This window comes from Ammospiza nelsoni, chromosome 7, assembly GCF_027579445.1.
Source record: "Ammospiza nelsoni isolate bAmmNel1 chromosome 7, bAmmNel1.pri, whole genome shotgun sequence".
Classification (NCBI taxonomy): domain Eukaryota; kingdom Metazoa; phylum Chordata; class Aves; order Passeriformes; family Passerellidae; genus Ammospiza; species Ammospiza nelsoni.
In genome coordinates, this window is record NC_080639.1 from 25,874,130 (window position 1) to 25,894,308 (window position 20,179).

Below are 20,179 nucleotides of genomic sequence, written 5' to 3' on the forward strand. Positions count from 1 at the left end.
TTTAACCATTCGAAATGTATTTGTATTTCCAAAATCAGACACGAATTGTACTTAGAAATATATTAAAACACTCTGTAGGGACAACAGTGTGATTTCTCTTTTAAGAATTCTGTACTTTAGAACACTGCGCAATGTCACTGTCGTATCTCAATTCCGCGTTGGCTTTTTTACTGTTATTTACGGTGCACTTTCCGCAACTTCAATTTCTTTTATTAGTATTTAATTATTTTTCCTCATTTCCCGCTGTTCCGGGCGTGGCTCGGGGTGTGGCTGCCCCCCGTATCCGAGGCCCCGCCCCGCGCCCGCCCGCCCGCCCGCCCGCCCGCGCGTCTCCCCGCGGCGGCCGGGGAACAGAGAGACGATGGTGTCTCCGCCCCTCGCGGCGCTGCCCTGCGGAAGTGACGCGCGGGCGGGCGCAGCGCGGCGCGCGGCGGCCATGGGCAAGAAGGAGCGCGGTGAGCGGGGCCGGGGAGCGGCGCGGGCCGGGCCGGGGAGGGCGGACCTGGGGCGGCTCAGTTACGGCTCCCGCTCTCTCCCAGATAAGAAGAAGTCCAAGAAGCGCCATTACGATGACGACGAAGACGATGAGGACGAAGGTGCCGGGAAGGAGCCGCAGGAGGCGGTGCCGTCGGCGGCGGGGAAGCAGGTGGAGGAGAGCGGCACCAAGGTGGACGAGTACGGCGCCAAGGACTACCGGCTGCAGATGCCGCTGAAGGCCGACCACAGCTCGCGGCCCCTCTGGGTGGTGCGTGCGGGGGGCGGCGGGGCCGCTGCCGCCGTGTGCCCCGTGGGACGTGCCGGGGCCGGGATCGCTGCGGGACACGACAGGGCCGGACAGGGGGAGAAGCCGGGACTGCTGCGGGTCGGGCGGAGAGCCTCGGGCGCGCCTGGAGCGGGGACAGGAGCCCCGGCAGAGCCCAGGGGATTGATCGCTGCAGCCCCGGCAGTGCCCAGAGGATCGCTGCAGCCTCCAGGCGGGGTCCCCGCTGGTCCGGGTGTGCTGCGGACCGGGCACAGCCGCAGCTGAGCCAGGCGTCTCGGGGAGGGCTGTGGAGCAGCGCGTTGGCTGGTGACACGAGAGGGATCTGTCTCTGCAGTGATACAGTAGCAGGGTTTGTGTGTTGCAGTGAAACGGCTTTAAGACGGGCTTGCCTCATATTCTGTAACTGGTGCCGTTTGTTTTCTGTGCCCTTCGAAAGGGATGTCAGTAAACTTGCCAGTGTGCACCATCTAGGGCAGAGGTGGTTTCCGAGCCAACTTCTGTACGGTGCCTGTCACCAGATGCTGTGCAGGCACCTGGGGCTGTGACACCCGAATGCTGCCTTTCATTCATTCATTTATTCTGTGTAAAATGAGCAAGCAGTTTTTTTGTTCCAGGGGAATGGGGCTGGAAGCTTGCCTCTACTCAAGCAATTTCTGTAGCATTAAAAAAGAAGGAATACCCCAGCGTGTCAGTCTGGAAAAACATTATTGATCTGGGTGGGGTTTATTCATAGGAACATGGATAAATCAATTCCTGGACCATTTTTAGAAGACAAAAGTTAGATGTTTATTCATTTTTTTTAACTTCATTATGAGATTCAGTACAACTAAAAGTGCCTTCAGCATTTGTTTATTTCTCTAGGCTCCTGATGGCCATATATTTTTGGAAGCCTTTTCTCCAGTTTACAAATATGCCCAGGACTTTCTGGTTGCCATTGCTGAGCCTGTGTGCAGACCCACCCATATTCACGAGTACAAGCTGACTGCTTACTCCCTGTATGCTGCTGTGAGTGTGGGCTTGCAGACAAGTGACATCACCGAGTATTTGCAGAAACTCAGCAAGACTGGTGTCCCAGATGGAATAATTCAGTTTATCAAGGTAAGGCTATTCCACTGGCATTGGAAATACATCTGTTTCTACTAAGGAATTCCTTTCCTGCTGTCTCTGCCTAATTGGTTTATTATTTTTTAATCATTCATCACTTTTAACTGTCTTATTCTTCTGTCATTGTTTCAAGAGAATTTTTTTCTGTCTTTTTGCCTAGGATATTGCTGCACACATACTATTTTCGTAATATAGCCTTTTTGGGGTTTATAAAAAGTACATTTAAACATCTATGTAGATAATTTCAGACAATACAACTTGTACATGGGGAAAGTTTCCTCAGATTTGCTCTGAAGGAAAACTGAGAATGTAGGAAGCAGTCTGTAATAGTGTGGCACTATGAGACAGCCTGCCTTATCCTGCAAGTGTGTTCTCACAGTCCTGGAAACAGTTTGAGATTAGGTATAAAAAGTGAGTATCTGTGCCTGATCTCCTGTGTGAGATGATGTGAGCACCTTCTGAAAATACCTTTTCAGGTTTGTTCCATGAGCATAACAGCAGTGCAAGTAAATGTTTTGTGGTAAGGTGCTTCGCCACAAAAACTTAAAGCCATTGCAGTGTTTGGTCCTAAACATGGAATCTCTCTTTTGCATGTTCCTGATGACTGCTGTCTTTGTAGCTGTGCACTGTCAGCTATGGGAAGGTGAAGCTTGTTCTGAAACATAACAGGTGAGTGGCTTCTTCCTTGGCTTCTTGTGGCAGCAAACCCTCCAAATGCACAGCTGTGTGAGTGCTCTCAGGAGCTCTGCAGTCTCACAGCTGCCAGCTGAGTGAGACTCCAGAGCTCTCAGGTATCACTTTTACAGCTTTTGAAAATATTTAGTATGCTAGCTGACGAATTGTGTTTGGCTGTCCACAGCTAGCTCTGGTTGTCATCACATTTTTGAAAGTAGGTTGCAAACCTGATATTGTAGTTTGCTTGTTTATTGCTTGGACTTGCAATATGTCTTTTGAAGTTTTCAAATAATTTGGGAAAGATAAGTAAATCCCGTGGCAAGAGATGGGTGCTTGTGTTGGTGTTGGATCTGATTTGTTTTAAAGCTAGAGGATAATGCTGGAAGGAGTCTGGAGAAGTCAGCACATATTCTAACTGTGATCTCCAACCAGAATCATCACTGAATCACAGGATGCATCAGTTTTAAATTTTTAGGTGGTTTGTGTTTTGGAAGTTTGGGGTTTTGTCTTTTGGGCTTTTGTGGTGATGTGGACAGGTCTTGAAAACACCACATCTGGCATTTTCACAGACTCACCTCAGTTCAGTCAAAATTTACTTCATTTGCCTGTGTCACAAATAAGATGTGTATGTGAGAGCTCTGTGTGGGCATTTCTGCTGGAGTTTGCCACTCAGGTTAGAGAACATTTGAGTAATGAGGGATGACTGCACAGTACATGTTGCTTTTGGTGTGAGGCATCTTTTAAAAGGTTTTGGTTGCCGTAATGTCTTTATTTTTATATTAGCACACCAAGACTGGATGCTTAAGTGTGCATCTAGTTATGCATCTATGCCACTCTTTCTGTGAGTTATTCAGTTGATAAGTTCATAAAAATGTTTTCATTTATTCTTTCATTTTAGGTATTTTGTGGAAAGTACCCACCCTGATGTCATTCAGCAGCTTCTGCAAGACCATGTAATTAAAGAATGTCGCCTGAGGAATGCTGAAGGTGAAGAGACAGAGCTGATTACAGAGACATTCACAAGTAAATCAGCGGTATGTCCAGCCACATTCTAAAATTACTGCACTGACTGGAGGTAAACTCTTGAGTAGTTTGGAGTTGCTGTTGTTTTTTTTGTTGCATCAGCTGCGTTTGCCAGTAACAAACTCCTCCTCTTTAATGAGCCCGAATTTGGGGGGAAGAGGGGAGCCAGAGTGTGTCTCTAATGAAACTTATGGTGAAAATTCATGTTCCTCTGTTTCAGATTTCCAAATCTAGTGAAGGTGGCCTTGGTCCATCAACTTCACAGGCAGCAGATGCTCAGAATAAGCCAGATGTCCCAGCTGACTTATTTGAGTTTTATGAACAGATGGACAAAGATGAGGAGGAGGAGGAGGAAACGCAGACGGTGTCTTTTGAAGTCAAGCAGGTATGAATATTGGACAGAAGCAAATAAACATGAGAACTTACCAGGAAGGACTGTGGCTCTTTGTTTGGTAGAGGAGATCACTGGAAGTCATTAACATTTCTTTCCTTTTACCTTCCAAAGTTTAGAATCTTAGAGAGTGGCAGTGTGGGTGTTCTTTCCTTGCCTGCAGAGCACAGTGCTCACAGGCCCAAGAGGCTCCAGGGACTTAGGGAGGTCCCCATCACATGTGGCTGAGTATTACTTAGTTCAAGATGAGAATTCAGTGGAGGCTGCTTTTAGAGAGCTTGTTTTTTTTTTTCTTTTCCCTCCTGCTTTTGGTTTGTAATTCATGGTTGCAGAAGGAACTCTTTCTTGGTGGTTCCAATTTCATCACTTGAGAAGGGGAGCTGGAGGTTGGAGCACAGTCCTTGCTTGACCTTCAGAGAGCTTCTATAGAACTTCTCAAGTTGGTTTTGGATTTGGTGATTCTAATGATGCCTTAGTAGGGGAAAAAGGAATTTAGAAAAGGATAAGTTAGTAGCTGTTTTGTTTATTTGAAAAAAGCCAACCCAAACCAACAACCTCTTGGTGACTGATTCAGCCTGTCATTGTCTTGGAATAACTTCCATACAGGCCATGGAGGTTTTCAGGGTAACAGATGTGCAGCTTTGTGTAACACAGAGAACCTTTCCTGTCTGTTACTGAACTCTTCGTTGCAGGACTTCAGGGTGTAGTTCAGTCATTGCTGGGCAAGCAGCAACCTGAGCTGAATGTGTCATGTTCTTCCATCTGCCTAAAGAGCCCTCTCTGATGTTAACCGTTGTTCAAAGTGTTTTGAGGGCTGGGATAATCACTGGTAAAGCTTCCAGAATAAGACTTCATAAACATAAAAAATAAATGTAACTTCACTTGGTACTATGTAACCTAGTTGTTTTTAGGGAAAAGAAATTAACTCAGATGTGGAGAATTTATCAACTGAAGCTTTGTTTCCTCTTCAGGAGATGATTGAAGAACTTCAGAAGCGTTGTATCCATTTGGAGTACCCCTTACTAGCAGAGTATGATTTCAGAAATGATTCTGTGAATCCTGATATCAATATAGATCTGAAACCTACTGCAGTCCTTAGACCCTATCAAGAGAAAAGCCTGAGGAAGATGTTTGGGAATGGACGAGCCAGGTCTGGTGTTATTGTCTTGCCGTGTGGTAAGTTTCTGTGTTGGTACTTAGACAATTTGTTTTTTATTTGCCTGTAGTACAGAAAATTCCAAAGGTGACAGCTGCCTGGATTTCAGACAGCAGCAGGGACTGTTCTGGTCCCTGTGTGCAGAGTCCTGGTGGTTTTTATTGAGCTGTTGGTGAGGCTGTGCTGAGGGAGAGCAAAGTGACAGAGCTGTCGGTGTCGTGGCAGGGGCTGGGGAGCAGCTGTGGTGCCTTCACAGTGCCAGTCCTGCTTCTGCTGTGCTCTCTGCCACCTCTGCTCATCTTCCTGTGAAATGTAAAGCTGTTGGCTTTGGAATTTGTTCCTTGGATGGGAGTGGGCGAACTGGGGGGAGCTGGGAATACAAAGGTGGCATAAAGGGGTGTCCAAGGAAGGAAAGATCTTGAGTGTACAGGTGCTGGGCAGGAGAGTTTGAGGAAGAAATGAGAAACATGGTGACTGGGACAGCCCACAGAAAATGGGGAAAAGGAGCAAACAGGAGGCTGTGTGCCAGTGCCCTCAGTACTGGGGGAGGAGGGGGCACATGGGACCTGTGATGAGAGCCTGAGAATGTGTGAGGGATGCTGGGAGAAGTGTGAAGGATGGGAAGATTTAAGGAGTTTCTTTGTAGGGAAATGTATAACTGACAGAGACAGATGAATAGAGTAACCCTAGGGAAGCTTTGTGTAGCCACCTGTAATTTACCATTCTTTTGAAATTATAAAGCATTAAAATGATTGCTTCTAATGGTCAAAGCCATTGTTTGCATTATTTTCTTGAGGAGATACGGTTGTGTCCTGTAGATAATGCAGCTGCACTTTTAAGAAGCGAATACTTGATCTCTTTATGACTATTGTAGCAAAGAAACAACAAAGAAATTCCCTTTGCATGATTTCATATCCTCTCACGATTTTCCTTTGCTCTTTGGCTTTGTTTTCCTCCCACTCCAGTGGTGTCTGAGAGATGCCTAACGAGTGTCACTGCTCCTGCCTGCAGGTGCTGGCAAGTCCCTGGTGGGGGTGACGGCCGCGTGCACCGTGCGCAAGCGCTGCCTGGTGCTCGGCAATTCCGCCGTGTCGGTGGAGCAGTGGAAGGCCCAGTTCAAGATGTGGTCCACCATCGACGACAGCCAGATCTGCCGCTTCACCTCTGATGCCAAAGACAAGCCCATTGGCTGCTCTGTTGCCATCAGCACCTACTCCATGTTGGGGCACACGACAAAAAGGTCTTGGGAAGCAGAAAGAGTAATGGAGTGGCTTAAAAGTCAAGAGTGGGGCCTTATGATACTGGATGAAGTCCATACCATTCCTGGTAAGGAAAAGGTGTGCAAATCTTCCATGTTGCACACATTGTTAATGTTCTTCTGTTCCTGTAGAAGTGATGGTTTTTTTGCTGTTCTTCTCATTATTAATGTAGTGAGTAAACCCATGGCTTAGGGGTTTGGAACAAGTAAACTGCCTTGTTCTACCTTTTTTTTTTCTTTTTTTCCCTGATACTACATAGTTTAGCTGACCACTAGTTTTCTGAACCCTTCAAATTAGACACTGTGTTTTCTATAATAGCAGTGTAATGTACAAGTTCCTCCTTGTAGGCTGATAGAGTGCTCCTAAAATACCTGAATTACCTTTGCATAATTTTGCTGTAGATAATTGAACAGGAGAGGAAATCATCTGCCTTCTTCTTATAGATGCAGTGGCGCTGCAGGCCAGCTTTTAATGTCTATGAGTAACCATAGTGATTAACATCCAGAAATAACTGTCTTTGAAATTGCCATGTAATTGAGATCTGTACTACTGGAAAGCAATAATGTGCTATTAAAGTGTCTGTGGAATAATCCTGGCTAAAAAAACACCCAAGATTCTGTTAGCTGTTCTTCCTTTTTTTTATTTGAATATATTTTGGTGTCTACAGAAGTAATGGATTTCAGAAGTAGACCTTGGTGATTAATTGCCATTTTATCAAAGTAGCATACTGGAACTGTTCTGTCATTTGTTCTTGCTTGGTTTCATAGAAATGAAGGTACAGCAACTCCTCTGTGATTTCTAGCAATACTAAAGATGAGTAATTCTGCCATATCCTGCAAGTCCTGAATGTGGCAGTCAGCCAAGAGTCCTTGTGTCATAGTTCTTGCTAAGAAATACTATAGACCCAAACCAAAGCATGTAACCTGTGCGTATATTAATTTCCTCTTGGGGAATGGAAAATAATAAAAAAGGTTTACTGAGATTTTTCAGAGTGTACTTGACAATGCAAAGTAAAGCTGCAATCACTGTGCAGTTTTGATGTAACACAGATTTGTTAGGAGTGTTTGTGCAATGGGGTACAATTTCCCAATACTGTGCTTGCCTTATGCTCAGGAGTTGATGAAAATGTCTTTTTAAAGTTGCAATATTTGTCTTCTGAAACCATTCAGGAAAGTTAACAAACAATTTGTCTTGGATTTTTTAGCAAAAATGTTCAGACGTGTGCTCACTATCGTCCAAGCTCACTGTAAACTGGGGCTGACTGCTACCCTGGTCAGAGAAGATGATAAAATTGTTGACCTGAACTTCCTGATAGGACCAAAGCTCTATGAAGCCAACTGGATGGAGCTGCAGAACAATGGCTACATTGCTAAAGTCCAGTGTGCTGAGGTGATGCTCTGCTTTTTGGTACTATTAGTGTTTATTTAGTATGCTTATAAAGTTGAGAAAAATTCTTGCAGCTCTTATAAAAAAGAATGATGATAGATATTTTAAAACACTTAAGAAAATACCTGCTTATTTCAAGCCTGAACATGTGAGGGTGAAACTTGAAAACGTAGGACTGGGTCTCACCATTCTTTCTAGTATACAGATGTGACCTCTGTTCTTTCCAGCATATGGATGAGAGGTAAATCTGGTATAGAAGGAGGTGAAAATCTTTCACACAGGCACATTAGAATGTTAGAGTAATCTTTCTGGAAAGCCTAATTCAACATATTATCACTGGTAATTGACATGGAAGATACTTAGGGAAGAGTATAATTTCTCCAAGCTGTTATTTACAATATTTCCATGTAAGCGTTAGAGGATTGTTTTTTCATGAACTTTACTTCCATTCAACAGGAGACCAAAAAGTTTTAGCAGCTGCAGTGTGTTATGGAAGAGTTTAGGGGGTTTTTTGTCTTTGTGTTGTTGTTATTGTTGTGGTAGTTCATTTTAAGCCTGTCTAACTAATTTCATGCAATTCTCCCTAGCTCTGGTACTGGAATAAAATATGCACATGTAGGTCAGCAGTTCTCCTTCTGAACACTGTGCAAACTGGAGATTTTAGAAGGAAAAAAACCCACTGCTTTGAACTCATAGAAAGCAAGTGAAAAGCACCTAGAAAATAACTGTTGAAGGGAGAGTAACCAGTCCTCAAATTCAGGTTTGCATTTAGGCACTTTGGTTAGTTCTGATAAGCAAAATTCCCAGTCCCTGAACTGCCCTTTAGTCGTTAAAAAATGAAGCATGGGCTACCTTTTGTTGTGAATGATGGGGAAATTCTGCAAGTTTCTATTCCTTAGGCCAGTGTTTGGAGCTAACATTTGATGACTCTATCAAAAGCAAAGAACAAAAAGCCCAGTGTTGAGTCCCGTATGTGCACAACTGCTTTGCATATTTGTTTGGATTTCCTTGAGGAGTAGCACCATTAATCAACTTGGTTTATTCCCCTCAGCCAGGAGCAGTGTCTGGCTCACTCTTCAAGTGCAGTTCTTCCCAGGTGGCTGGAGAGGGCAGTGCTGATGTCTCACAGGGCAGGTCATGGTTATTGAAGGTGTTGCTCTTTCCCTGCTCTAAAAGAGAAAGAGCGGCACAGTTTAAAAAGTTACACGAAGTTCTAAAAAAGACAACAAACCCATTCTTTACCTATTTTTTCAGAGTTTTGTAATTTACAAATAATCCCTTTCTGAGCAACCATACTAAGTCTTTGGATTGGAGTGCCTGTCTTGCAAAATGTAAAATGAAAATACAAAATACATGTGTTTGCCATGCAGTCAGAGGCATTGAGCAATAGATGAAAATTTTTACCACAGTAAAATATTCAGTATTTGTATCTCATTGTCACTTTGATGTAATTGTCTTCTGGTTCAAGAGTTTTAAGTATTTCATGTAGACAGCACACAATAACAACAGAGCCTATTCAGTACATTTATTTTAATATAGTCAAAGGATAATGAAAGCATCATCTGGCATTTAGGTCACTGGAAAAAATATTTTGAAACAAAAAATTAGGTCTTATCAGTACAGAACAATTAATGTTGTTTAAATAAACTGCTCTAAATTGTCACGAACTTCCTTAGCTGAATGGTGCTTATGAAAGAGGCTTTTCTCTGTGGTAGTTTGTTAATTTCTATTGTGCAATGGATATGAGGGAATAACTTATGTACAGCAGAGTGAATGTTTGCCAAATTATATCCCCTACGGATAGTGTCAGATGTTATCAATAGTGTCACTTCATTAGCTTAAACTAGATAATTTCTTCTTTTTTTCATGCTAGAATAGAAAAAATAAACCTAGACTTGTTGAAGTACTATGGTTGTTGTTTGCATAATAAAAGAGTTGCTTAGGTGTCCTGGGGTGATGTTATTGTCTGTTGAAAACTTCTAATCAGTCCTAGTGTTTTGGAAATTCTAGACTCAATAGCTGTGGATATATGGAGAAAGATGGGTGAGTTTGTTCTGTAATGAAGACAAAACATGTCTCAGCATTCAGAATATGGATGAAAATGAGTCTTTATGGGAAAAAGCTTTGACTGCTGTAAGAGGGAGACTACACAGTTAATTCCCTTAATTACTGCTTTGTAGGAAATAGTAGTTGTTAGTAAATTATTTAAGTGTGAACATGAAGTGACTGTCTTTCAGTCTGGTTCCAGTCCCACTGCCTATTTCTGTCATGGATCTCAATGCCAAAGCATTTTGTAAAAACAGATTTTAGTGATGCAGGAGACTTCAGTGACTGATAGCTTTTCTTTTGGTACAGAAATGACTGTATAAAATGTGTAACCTGCCCTATACAGAAAGTCCTAATGCATTACCAGCCCCCAATAGGTTTTCAACTCCCACTGGGATTAAATAAGTAAATAACAGTGCTACTTTGTGTACGTGTGTGTTTTCTAATTGTAGGTATGGTGCCCAATGTCACCTGAATTTTACAGAGAATATGTAGCTATTAAAACAAAGAAAAGGATACTGCTCTACACCATGAACCCAAATAAATTCAGAGCCTGTCAGTTCCTGATAAAGTTTCACGAGCGACGGAATGATAAAATCATCGTCTTTGCTGACAATGTGTTTGCACTGAAGGAATATGCAGTCAGACTTGGGAAGTAAGTGTTCAGCCAGTGATGGCACTGTTGTTTTCCTCCTTCCATGACAATTTCCTTGCAATCTCACAGCTTTCAGTAGTCTTTGATATTTTATGTAATGCTGTAACTCCATTCCTCCTGCATAAAAGGCTCGGGAGGGTATTTTTGGATGGACCTTACTGGCACTGCAGCATGATTTTGGTGTTTGAAAAGAGTCTGTTTGGCATTTGTTTCAGAAAAGTTTACATCCAGGATTTTGTGAAAGATTTAGTATTTTTATTTTATTTTAATTAGTAAAAGCCAATGGAAAAATGAGGGGGTTTTGGAAATATCACTAGAACTGTTTCTTTAATGGATGGTAGCTTTCCCTATCTCTCTGAGAGAATGGTTTTCAAATATATACTCTGGATCTTTCAGGGTGTTCTGAGACCCAGGGCCTTCTTCAGGTTCTCAAAAGTTCTTACCTTTGTCTAAAAAAACTAAGACAGGCTTTTTTTGTATCTGTGCTATACTAGTGCACTGCCTAGAAGTGCAGTAATTGTTTAATAAACTAAAGGACATTTCTCCCTAGAGCTCCTTGATTACCTTAAATGACTGTAACATGAGTGCAGTTATGGGAGGTTATGCAGACAGGGTTTAATGAGGGGTCAGGATCAGTCAGTTGGTAGGATTTGGGGAGGGATGGTCAGGGAGAGTTTGTCAGGATCAGGCATAGAGCAATTTTTGGGGAACATAACCTTATAAGCTGGCTTCACCCTTTCTTTGACAAGGCCAAATAATGCCTTGCTTGCTGGAAGCTGTGGGGCATTTTGATGGTGTATGATTTCATGTCTGGGAATTTCAGCAGTATTCCTTAGCAAAACCACAAACAAGCCTTACACTTTCCAAAATTCATGATCAGTTCTGACTGCACATTAAGGGACCGTGTGGTGCTGGCATGCTGTGACATCAAATAGCAAGCAGAGTTAATGGTGTTGTATGAATTCCAACACCCGTGGTCTCTTTCATCATTTTTTTAATCTGTCTGGACAGAGATTAGCTGTAATGATGCCTCTGGAATGTCTCTAGCAGTGTTCAGCGTACCACAGACAAAGCCTTTAGTACAGGCAGTGCTGGGGGGGCAGGGGATGCTCTGGGGCACAGCAGTTGTAAGTGGGGTAGATGCTGTGGAAGCATGGTAGGAAAACCAGTTGAAGAAAAAGAGTAGGTGGCCCCTTTTTATGTTCTAGAGGAAATTCTGTGTTTCTCACATCATTTATGGAGCTCCAGGTTATCCAGCTGCCACTGTTAGAAAGAAAGCACAGGCTTGCTGTGCTGGACAAAGGTGAGGTTTGTTTTAACTGGAGGTTTTTTGCTGTGAGCAGACTAAACCAAAGGGAATTGTTAGTTTGTGTAGGGCAGGAACTCTGTGGAGGAGAGAGCAGCCCCATGGGTAGGGCAGGAGTGCTGTGGCTGTGTGTCCAGCAGGACAGAGCAGCCCAGTGGGTAGGGCAGGAGTGCTGTGGCTGTGTGTCCAGCAGGACAGAGCAGCCCAGTGGGTACAGCAGGAGTGCTGTGGCTGTGTGTCCAGCAGGACAGAGCAGCCCAGTGGGTACAGCAGGAGTGCTGTGGCTGTGTGTCCAGCAGGACAGAGCAGCCCAGTGGGTACAGCAGGAGTGCTGTGGCTGTGTGTCCAGCAGGAGCACAGCTCCCGGTGCCCTTCTCATGGCCTGACAGGAGGCTGTGGGCTGGGTGGGCTCCCCCATGGGGGGAGAGGTGGCCACAGTCTGGCTGCCTCTGCTGGCTCCTCCCTTAACCCCCTTGCCCTTGGTAGTTGGAAGGACCACGCACATGACAGGAATTACTTTGTCCGCAATTTTTGGGGCCAGAGAATCCAGATTTGCTCAGCCAGCATAGCTCATGTACTGCCTGGTTTCACTGGTGTTAGGAATATGTTTAAATCAGTGTTTCTGAAGGACTGTGCCTCTGTGGTTTTATCAGTTATGTCAGTTAATGGCAGAGGAATCTATCTTTGCAAATCCCTCAAATGTCTTTTCGCAGTGAGGAAAATGAGTCATTAAAAAAAGAATCAATTTAGCACTTAATATTCTAGATTCAGAAGAGTACTCAGGAATGCCAGTGAATCACTGTCAAGTAGGATCTGGGCAAGTTGAAATGAAGGATTGATAGCCAGGAGTTCAGGATTATTCTGTTCTTAATACAAAATGTATTTGAATGCCTTCTTTGGTCTTAAGGAAAGGAAGGCTCAAAAATTTAGTTTCAGTTTAAATCTGCCATTTAACTTCACAATTTAAATAATACATGAAATTTAAAATGAGACTTCAGATATTACTGAATATTACTAATATAATAATGAAGATATTTTTTCAGAATTGATTCATTTGCTAGTTTCATTTTTTAGCTGTTTTTTTTCTAAAAGTCTGCTTAAATACATTAAATAGAAGAATTAGATTAGAGATTACTAGGATTGTTTGGTAAAAAATCCTAGAATAAAGTTTGTAGCAAAGAAAGCAAGAGGAGCCAGTGCACAGGGATTAGTTGATAAGAATAGAAAACCTAAGTCCATGCACTGCCATGTTTATGTTCAGCCATGATCTGTGTGCAATATTAAATGGAAAATTTGAGCTTAGTTCCTTGTGTAAGAAATCATTTATGGAACTTGAGCAAAATGGTAATTGGAAAATTTAACTCGTATTGTTTGGAGATGCTTTGGTAACCTTAATTTGGAAAAGTAGTACAAAAGATGACAAAGCAATGGCAGTGCTATCCTGCATGCAGCTCACTGTTTTTGTGTGGGCTTTGCTCTTCTTAGCTTTTTGTGCTTTAACTCTGCTTAGGCAGAAGTAAAACAGCCAGACACTGGAAAATTCACAGCAGTCCAAGTTACTCATGAAGTCTGTGAGTGACTGAGTTTGTGTGAGCCTTTGGGATTGAAACATTAAATGTTCCATGTAATTCATTGTCAGACATCAGAAACCATAGGTGAAATGCCACTGTGAGCTGCTCATGAAATGTTTGAGGCCTTTGCATCATTTCAATAAGCCCAGAAGGTATTAGAGGGGCAAGAGGTTACCTTGAAAAGCAGAAATAATTTTCCCAGAACAACACCCAGCAGCTCATTTGTGACACCCAGCATATCCTTGATAGAGAAGCCTGTATTTTCAAGTGTTTAAACAGGAAGCAAAGGTTGCAGCTGTGAATGTGCTAACTCAGTACATTTGAGGAAAAAAATGTCTTTAACAGCTGCCTTCAGTCTTTCATGTAGGCTTAGGAAATGTATTCAGTCTGTTGATACATAGCTTCATTGGTGCACGTAATTGCAAAACATTTGTAACTGTCAGAATTTCTTTCTGGCTGACTGGGTTGCTGCGGAGGGTTCCACAAACCCCTGGGCAGCTGCCATAAAGAGCCAAACAAGATAAAAGTACACTGATATCTGTACCAAAATCTGCTTTGTTTTAATTTCTGCTCAAAGATGTCCTGCACTCCTTCCCATGGTACCTCATAAGAAATTAGTGAGAAATCTGCAATTTATTTCATTTGTATATATTGTGCTCTTTTCAGACCCTATATCTATGGTCCTACTGCACAAGGCGAAAGAATGCAAATTCTGCAGAACTTCAAGCACAATCCAAAAATCAACACTATTTTCATTTCCAAGGTGAGGGAGTACATTCACTGTGTCCTTGTGCCTATCTTTGGAGTCAGCTTTAACAGTCAGCTGCACATGCCTAGTGTGCATTTGACATCTGCATATCACAGCTCACAAAGAAAGCTGTGCTTTGGCTTTGGTGTTGGCTGGGGAGATGTGGAAATGAGAGAGTGCTCAGAGGTGCTGCTCTGTTGCAGGTAGGGGACACGTCCTTCGATCTGCCAGAGGCCAATGTTCTCATCCAGATCTCATCCCACGGGGGCTCACGGAGGCAGGAGGCTCAGAGGCTGGGCCGAGTGCTGAGAGCCAAGAAAGGTAAAGGAGGCGGTGCTTGGGCTCTGGGCCTTGGATCACAGCAACCTAGAGCAGGGGAAACTGGATGTTCATGAGGCTTCCTTATACTGTCCTTAGGTTTTAGTCAAAGAGAATATACCTATATCCCAGGGAATGAAAATGAAGCATCTTCTGGGTCAGTAAACTTAGTGATGAGAAAACTTCTAAAGGACAAAAAAAGCTGAAAGAAAACTGACTTTCTATGGCAATTCTCTCACTTTTTCATTCCTTGGTATTTTCTTCAACATGCAATTGTTTGTGTTGGATCATAGTATTATTCTAAGAAGCAAGCCTCTAGAAATCACATTTTTGACACTGTACATTACTTGCTTTTAAAAACTGGATTAGGTTTTTGACTAGTGTGTTTTTGTAAAACGTGGCCAAAAGATTTTTTTTTGTTTAGAACAATTACCCTTAAAATACTTTCTACTCAAACTTAAGCTCTGCAAATACTTATTTTAATACAAGCAGTTTGTATATTTTATATATTTTAATATTTTAAAACAAGCAGTTTGTGCTTGTTACAGGTAAGGCTTTGTTTGAAAATGCAAACAAACCCCATGTTAGTGAATTGACAAAGTCTTAATGAAACCCTGAGTTTTAGAAGAGAACTCTATTACCAGGGTACCAGACCTTAAGGACTGTAAGTGTAAAAAAGTTTATGCACAGCCTGGTGGTATGTGCTGGTCTTCAGATAGTGCTATGAATTCTTAGCTGAGTGTGTTTGTTTCACTTTTTTTAATTCAAAAACACTGCAAACTCTAGTTCACATGGATAAAACTTTTCCTTTGTCTTTTTCTGATGGACTTTTTTTGACATGCACTGCAGTCCTTGCTCTTGACTTTTCACTTCTTGACATGATAGACTTAAAAACGATTTTATCTTTCACCTTGCCTAGCAGAATAAAGCAGCAGATTCTTCTTAGAGCACCTGTTTGATTGTGTTAGTCTACTTTTCCTTTTCTGTTTTTGTCATTTCACCTATCCTCAAGTTATTAAGACCAAAAGTAGGAGTTGCTGTGTCAATCAGTTTATGCAAGGTCTGGGTGCAGCTAGACGATACAAATAGTTTTGTGGGGATAACTTACTTAAGTACCTGTTTTCAGTATTTATTCCATGGTTGTTCTTTGTTGCAGTGTTGCAAATGAAACTAATCACTGCGTGCTTTTGTCTCTTAGGCATGGTTGCAGAGGAATACAATGCCTTTTTTTATTCCCTTGTATCCCAAGACACTCAAGAAATGGCATATTCAACAAAACGACAACGGTTTCTTGTAGATCAAGGTTATAGCTTCAAGGTAATTTGTTCCTTCTATCTATTATACTTGAGGCCTAAGAATGTAATTTTCATATTGTTTAGTTTTAGTATTTGGTCCAGTACTTGAGAATTCTGGTTGTGGAATGCGTTAATTAAGGTTTTTTCTTTTCATTTTTTGTTTAGTACTTACTTTATTCTTGCCATCTTTCAATAGGTTCATTCTTTGCCTTTTAGCCAAAAGAGAACTGGAGGAATACGTTTTTGCTCAATCCACATACCTTGTCTTTGCTTCTTAAATATCAGCCTTATTGCAGTTTTCTGCTTGGAGTGCAGTGCTAGCTGGGTTTTTTTTTGGTTAGCTAACCAGTTGCCTTTGCTACTGTATTTTCTTTATTATTTTAGAGACTAAATGTAAGATATACTAAATTTTAAACCAGTTGCAGAAGAACTCTGTATATTAAAGAATTAGGGGGTAACTTTTAAATAGAGCATCAGTTGGACAGCTTAAAAGATGATGCAGTGGGAATTCTTTCCATTCTGTGAATCATGTTGGTTTTGCAACCAGAAGTGGAAACAGGGAAATACAATTTAAAATGGATTTTTGTGACTCCTTTTGCTTTATTTTTAAAATGACCATAGCACATATACTCCTAAATAAACAAGAAGTACCATGGTGTTCCTTTAGCCATGTATGAGTGATTCCTTCCATTAATGGATTCTTCAAGCTTGGACATTTTCTCAGGAAAACATCCTTTTTCAGACTAGATATTCCCACAAATAACAGCCCACAGCTCTGATTATTCATTCCAGTGTTTCCCTACCCCATTTTTGAAAAATGGTACTTGGCAGCTAATATGGATTTCCTTTTACCTTAAACTTTATTTACATTGTTTTTGTGATCTGCTCCAACCCAGACTGCTGAGGTAATTAGGTTCTAATTGTATTGACTCAAGAGATAAGCAGAAAAGGAGGGAAAACACTACATAATCAATGCTTGAATTAGAATGTCTTTCTCAAAACCATGTCAAATGTGACATTTTCAAAATACCTCTGGTTAAGAAAGTAAGCTGCCTGTTGCAAATCTTTATAACAGAAGCTTGAGATCTTTCAGCTCTTCAGAAGAGGAGCTTTGTCCACTGATGGAGGCCATGGCACTGCATTGCCAGTAGGTCACATGTGCCCTGTGCCCACAGTTACCAGATGAGTTACTGAGACTTCCAAGGAGAACAAACCTAACTGAAGTTACCCAGTGTTTAAATACTCAAAGGCTGGAAGAGTCCTTTTGCTCTGTGACTTATGCTCTGTTGCAGGTTGCTGCACTGTCTCCCAGCAGTTGTACATCTCAATTTGTTAGGAGCTTTTCCCCATTGTCCTAAATGCTTCTTGCTAAAATTCTAAGTCTCTGCAGATCTGCTGGATTATTTTTGTTAAATATAAAATACTGGTTCTTAAACTAGACAAATCTAGAGCCTACAGCATGACACCAACCTTGCAGGAAGTTGAATACATGAGTTATATGTGCTTTGGTCAGGTTCTTGGTCAAGCTGGTATAAACAATGTTTAGCTGACATGCTCTGCCCAGAGCTTTTCTTTCTTCTTTCCCTTTTTTTCCCCCAAAGATTTGTCTTTTGCATTTCCAGCCAGAATATAGCAAGAGCTGTGAGTGTATGTATGTATACATCACTCAGCAAGATTTTGTATGTATCTGTGCTATCTGTAGTGTGAGGTTGTTCCAACCAGTGATCAAAGTTGAAGGCAGTTCCAACAGGATATGGAATCAGAAAGACTTGTCTTGGTTTTGAATAGCTAACAGTGAGGAGGAAGAGCCCTCACCTTGTAGTGTGCTCTGTTTCTTAGGTAATCACAAAGCTGGCAGGCATGGAAGAAGAAGAACTTTCATTTTCAACCAAAGAAGAACAGCAACAGCTTCTCCAGAAAGTCCTGCAAGCATCTGACCTGGATGCTGAAGAGGAAGTAGTTGCTGGAGAATATGGTTCAAAGTCAACTCAGGTAATGAAGAATTCTTTGAAAAGGATGACCGCAGGTGGGACAGAACTGGGCCATTTTATTTCCATCCAGTTCTAAATGTGGTGTTGTCATTGATGGCCTGGTATCTTTGTGAAACATTAGAGAACAGATTTGTTTTTTTAATGTGTATTAGCCTTTAGCTATTGGAATAATTCACTTGTTGGGCACTCAGAAAAAATTCGACATGGAATTTGTGTCCTTCTCCATCATATTTGAAGGAGAAGGTAACAGATCTGTCGTTACAGATTTGAAGTAAATCTTTTAAGTCACATGCAGTGCAAATATTTGAAGCCTCTGTCGCCACCCTAAGCACGTGTGTGTGCTCGTTGTCCCGCAGGTGTCGCGCCGTGCCGGCACCATGAGCTCCATGTCCGGGGCAGACGACACGGTGTACATGGAGTACCACTCGTCCCGGAGCAAGGCGTCCTCCAACAAGCACATCCACCCCCTGTTCAAGCGCTTCCGCAAGTGACCCCTCACACGGCAGCTCCTTGGAATGTCACCTGTGTTCCTGTCACTGCAGAGATGGAGCTGGAATTTGTGACAGGTCCTCTAACAGACTCTTTAGGTGCATCTGTACAGCCACATAATTACTTACCAATGTATGTGCTCTTGTAGCTGAATGGGAAAGCAAAGAAGGAACTAAATCTTACCATGAAAATATTTTTAGGAACTTGAAGATACAAATATGTCACAGTACATGCTTTTTTTGTGTGGCACTGTGCTCCTTGTCTTATGCCCTCATTTCCTCATGGCTGGAGGGCAGAAGCATAAGGGCCACTTCATTCAAGAGAAGTACTTGTCTGGTTTTCAGGGTAATTAATAGATTTTATTTTTATCAGCTGAAGATCCTTTTTCAGAAGAGTCCTTAAAAGGTTTTGTAAATGAAGTTTGTACTGATGTTTGAGATATTATTTATCTGATTCTTGTGTCTGCTCAACAATATAGTGTTTCTCAAAATGCTTAAATAAAATCATCCAGTGAGCTGAACAAATCCTGAGAGGAGCACTTTACGTTATATTTTTAAACTGAGAGCTAATTTATACTTGTGACTTCACCTGTATTAAAATTCTAAAAAATAGGTCAGAAATACTTTAGAGTTTGAAGACAAGAAGAAAAAGAGACTGTCACCAAAGTAAACTCAAGGACAGCGTTAGTAGTAAATACAAAGGAATTCTGTGCTCGTTTTCCTAATTTTTCTTGCTACTCTTGAGAAGTTGCTCAAATAAAAGCTGTTTCTCTTGTTATTTATATTCTATTTATTAACCATGCAATGAAACCTTCATAACTGCTAAACAGTGCACTGTCACCACAGCGGTTATTACTGAATCAAAAAGCATTTTGACTTCTCACAAGGTGAGTTGGAAGAATGTGTGAAAGAAAGATTCCTGAGTTTCTTTTTTTTAAAGAAGACTGCATTATAATTCTAGAAAGCAATAGGGAAATTTTGGTGGTTTGTGGCAGAAGAATGCTTTTTAATGCTTTAAGTAACATCTGCTTAATAATGTAACACGCTACTTGCTGTTGTCTTAAGAGGTGTTATTTCTCTGGTTGTTTGTAGAACTTTAGGAACAACCTCTGTTGGTTGAAAATAGGTTTGTATAAACATTTACCATACTGGAAGGAGCATGCATGGTACAGCTATTCTGGTAATATGACAAATGTGCTTCACAAGAATACTGAATTCTGTTTCTTATTAGCATGAATTCACAAATTGAGAATGCAGAGATATTGGAAGCCTTTAATAATTGAGAACAGATGGTGCTTGGTTTTGGTCTCTGTATCAGAATCAGGTAATTTTTAGAAAGGGAACTGATCTGCCTCAGTTTAAACTTTGTTTAGGCTCTGAGCCTTACCCTGTAACATTTGATTCTTTCTCTCATGCTGTGTCTTCTGCCTCAACCTGAAACCAGCCATGGCAGTGCTGGAGTAGCTTAAATGGAAGAGATGATTGTGCAGTATTCTGGTACTGATTTCCTCTCCCAGTTTAAAGCATTATTTACTTCTGATAGTAGTTTGGACCAGCTCTAATGGCAACAGCTAGTAGCAAAATGGTAATTTAGTATCATGGGAGGGGCCTGTGCATAATTCTCTCTTAAAGAGCTTTATGAATTGCTTTGAAACAATTCTCCACCCTTCATAAACTTGAAAAAACAACAGCCTACTAAATGCAAATGGCTTAATGCTGATTCCTGTAATTGTGGAATCACTAGTAGTAGCTGGATTTAGTACTGCAGTAGTTCATGTGTGGTAAATCGTGACTAATGATGTCACTCCTCTAAGTAATGTGTGTGGGATTCAGTACATTCAGCATCAAGCATAATAATTGTATGAGGTATGAATGACTCCATGCATCAGTGTTAGCATCTTGGTATTCATACTTTAGAATTCATGACCTTGATAAGGTAAAGGGCAGTAATTACTGCCTGCTCTTACTCCAGGCTGCAGCAGCAAGTGGCAGACTGGTCCATTT

At 41.6% G+C, this 20,179-nt stretch overlaps 1 protein-coding gene across 1 annotated transcript; it reads left to right on the forward strand.

Moving 5' to 3' along the window:
* The first annotated feature begins 424 nt into the window (after positions 1-424).
* Positions 425-18,953, forward strand: ERCC3 (ERCC excision repair 3, TFIIH core complex helicase subunit). Its single transcript, XM_059476324.1, has 15 exons — positions 425-455; positions 540-745; positions 1,625-1,861; positions 2,487-2,536; positions 3,441-3,576; positions 3,786-3,950; positions 4,928-5,132; positions 6,124-6,438; positions 7,576-7,760; positions 10,256-10,458; positions 14,002-14,098; positions 14,287-14,404; positions 15,600-15,718; positions 17,536-17,688; positions 18,044-18,953. Exons 1-15 carry the CDS (start codon positions 437-439, stop codon positions 18,176-18,178), a joined length of 2,343 nt encoding a protein of 780 aa, XP_059332307.1. The 5' UTR covers positions 425-436; the 3' UTR covers positions 18,179-18,953.
* The last annotated feature ends 1,226 nt before the right edge of the window (positions 18,954-20,179 follow it).

Coding starts and splice junctions, on each gene's coding strand:
- ERCC3 (XM_059476324.1), top strand. Junction 2,537..3,440: donor CTTGTTCTGAAACATAACAG/GTGAGTGGCTTC, acceptor CTTTCATTTTAG/GTATTTTGTGGAAAGTACCC. Junction 14,099..14,286: donor ACACTATTTTCATTTCCAAG/GTGAGGGAGTAC, acceptor GCTCTGTTGCAG/GTAGGGGACACGTCCTTCGA.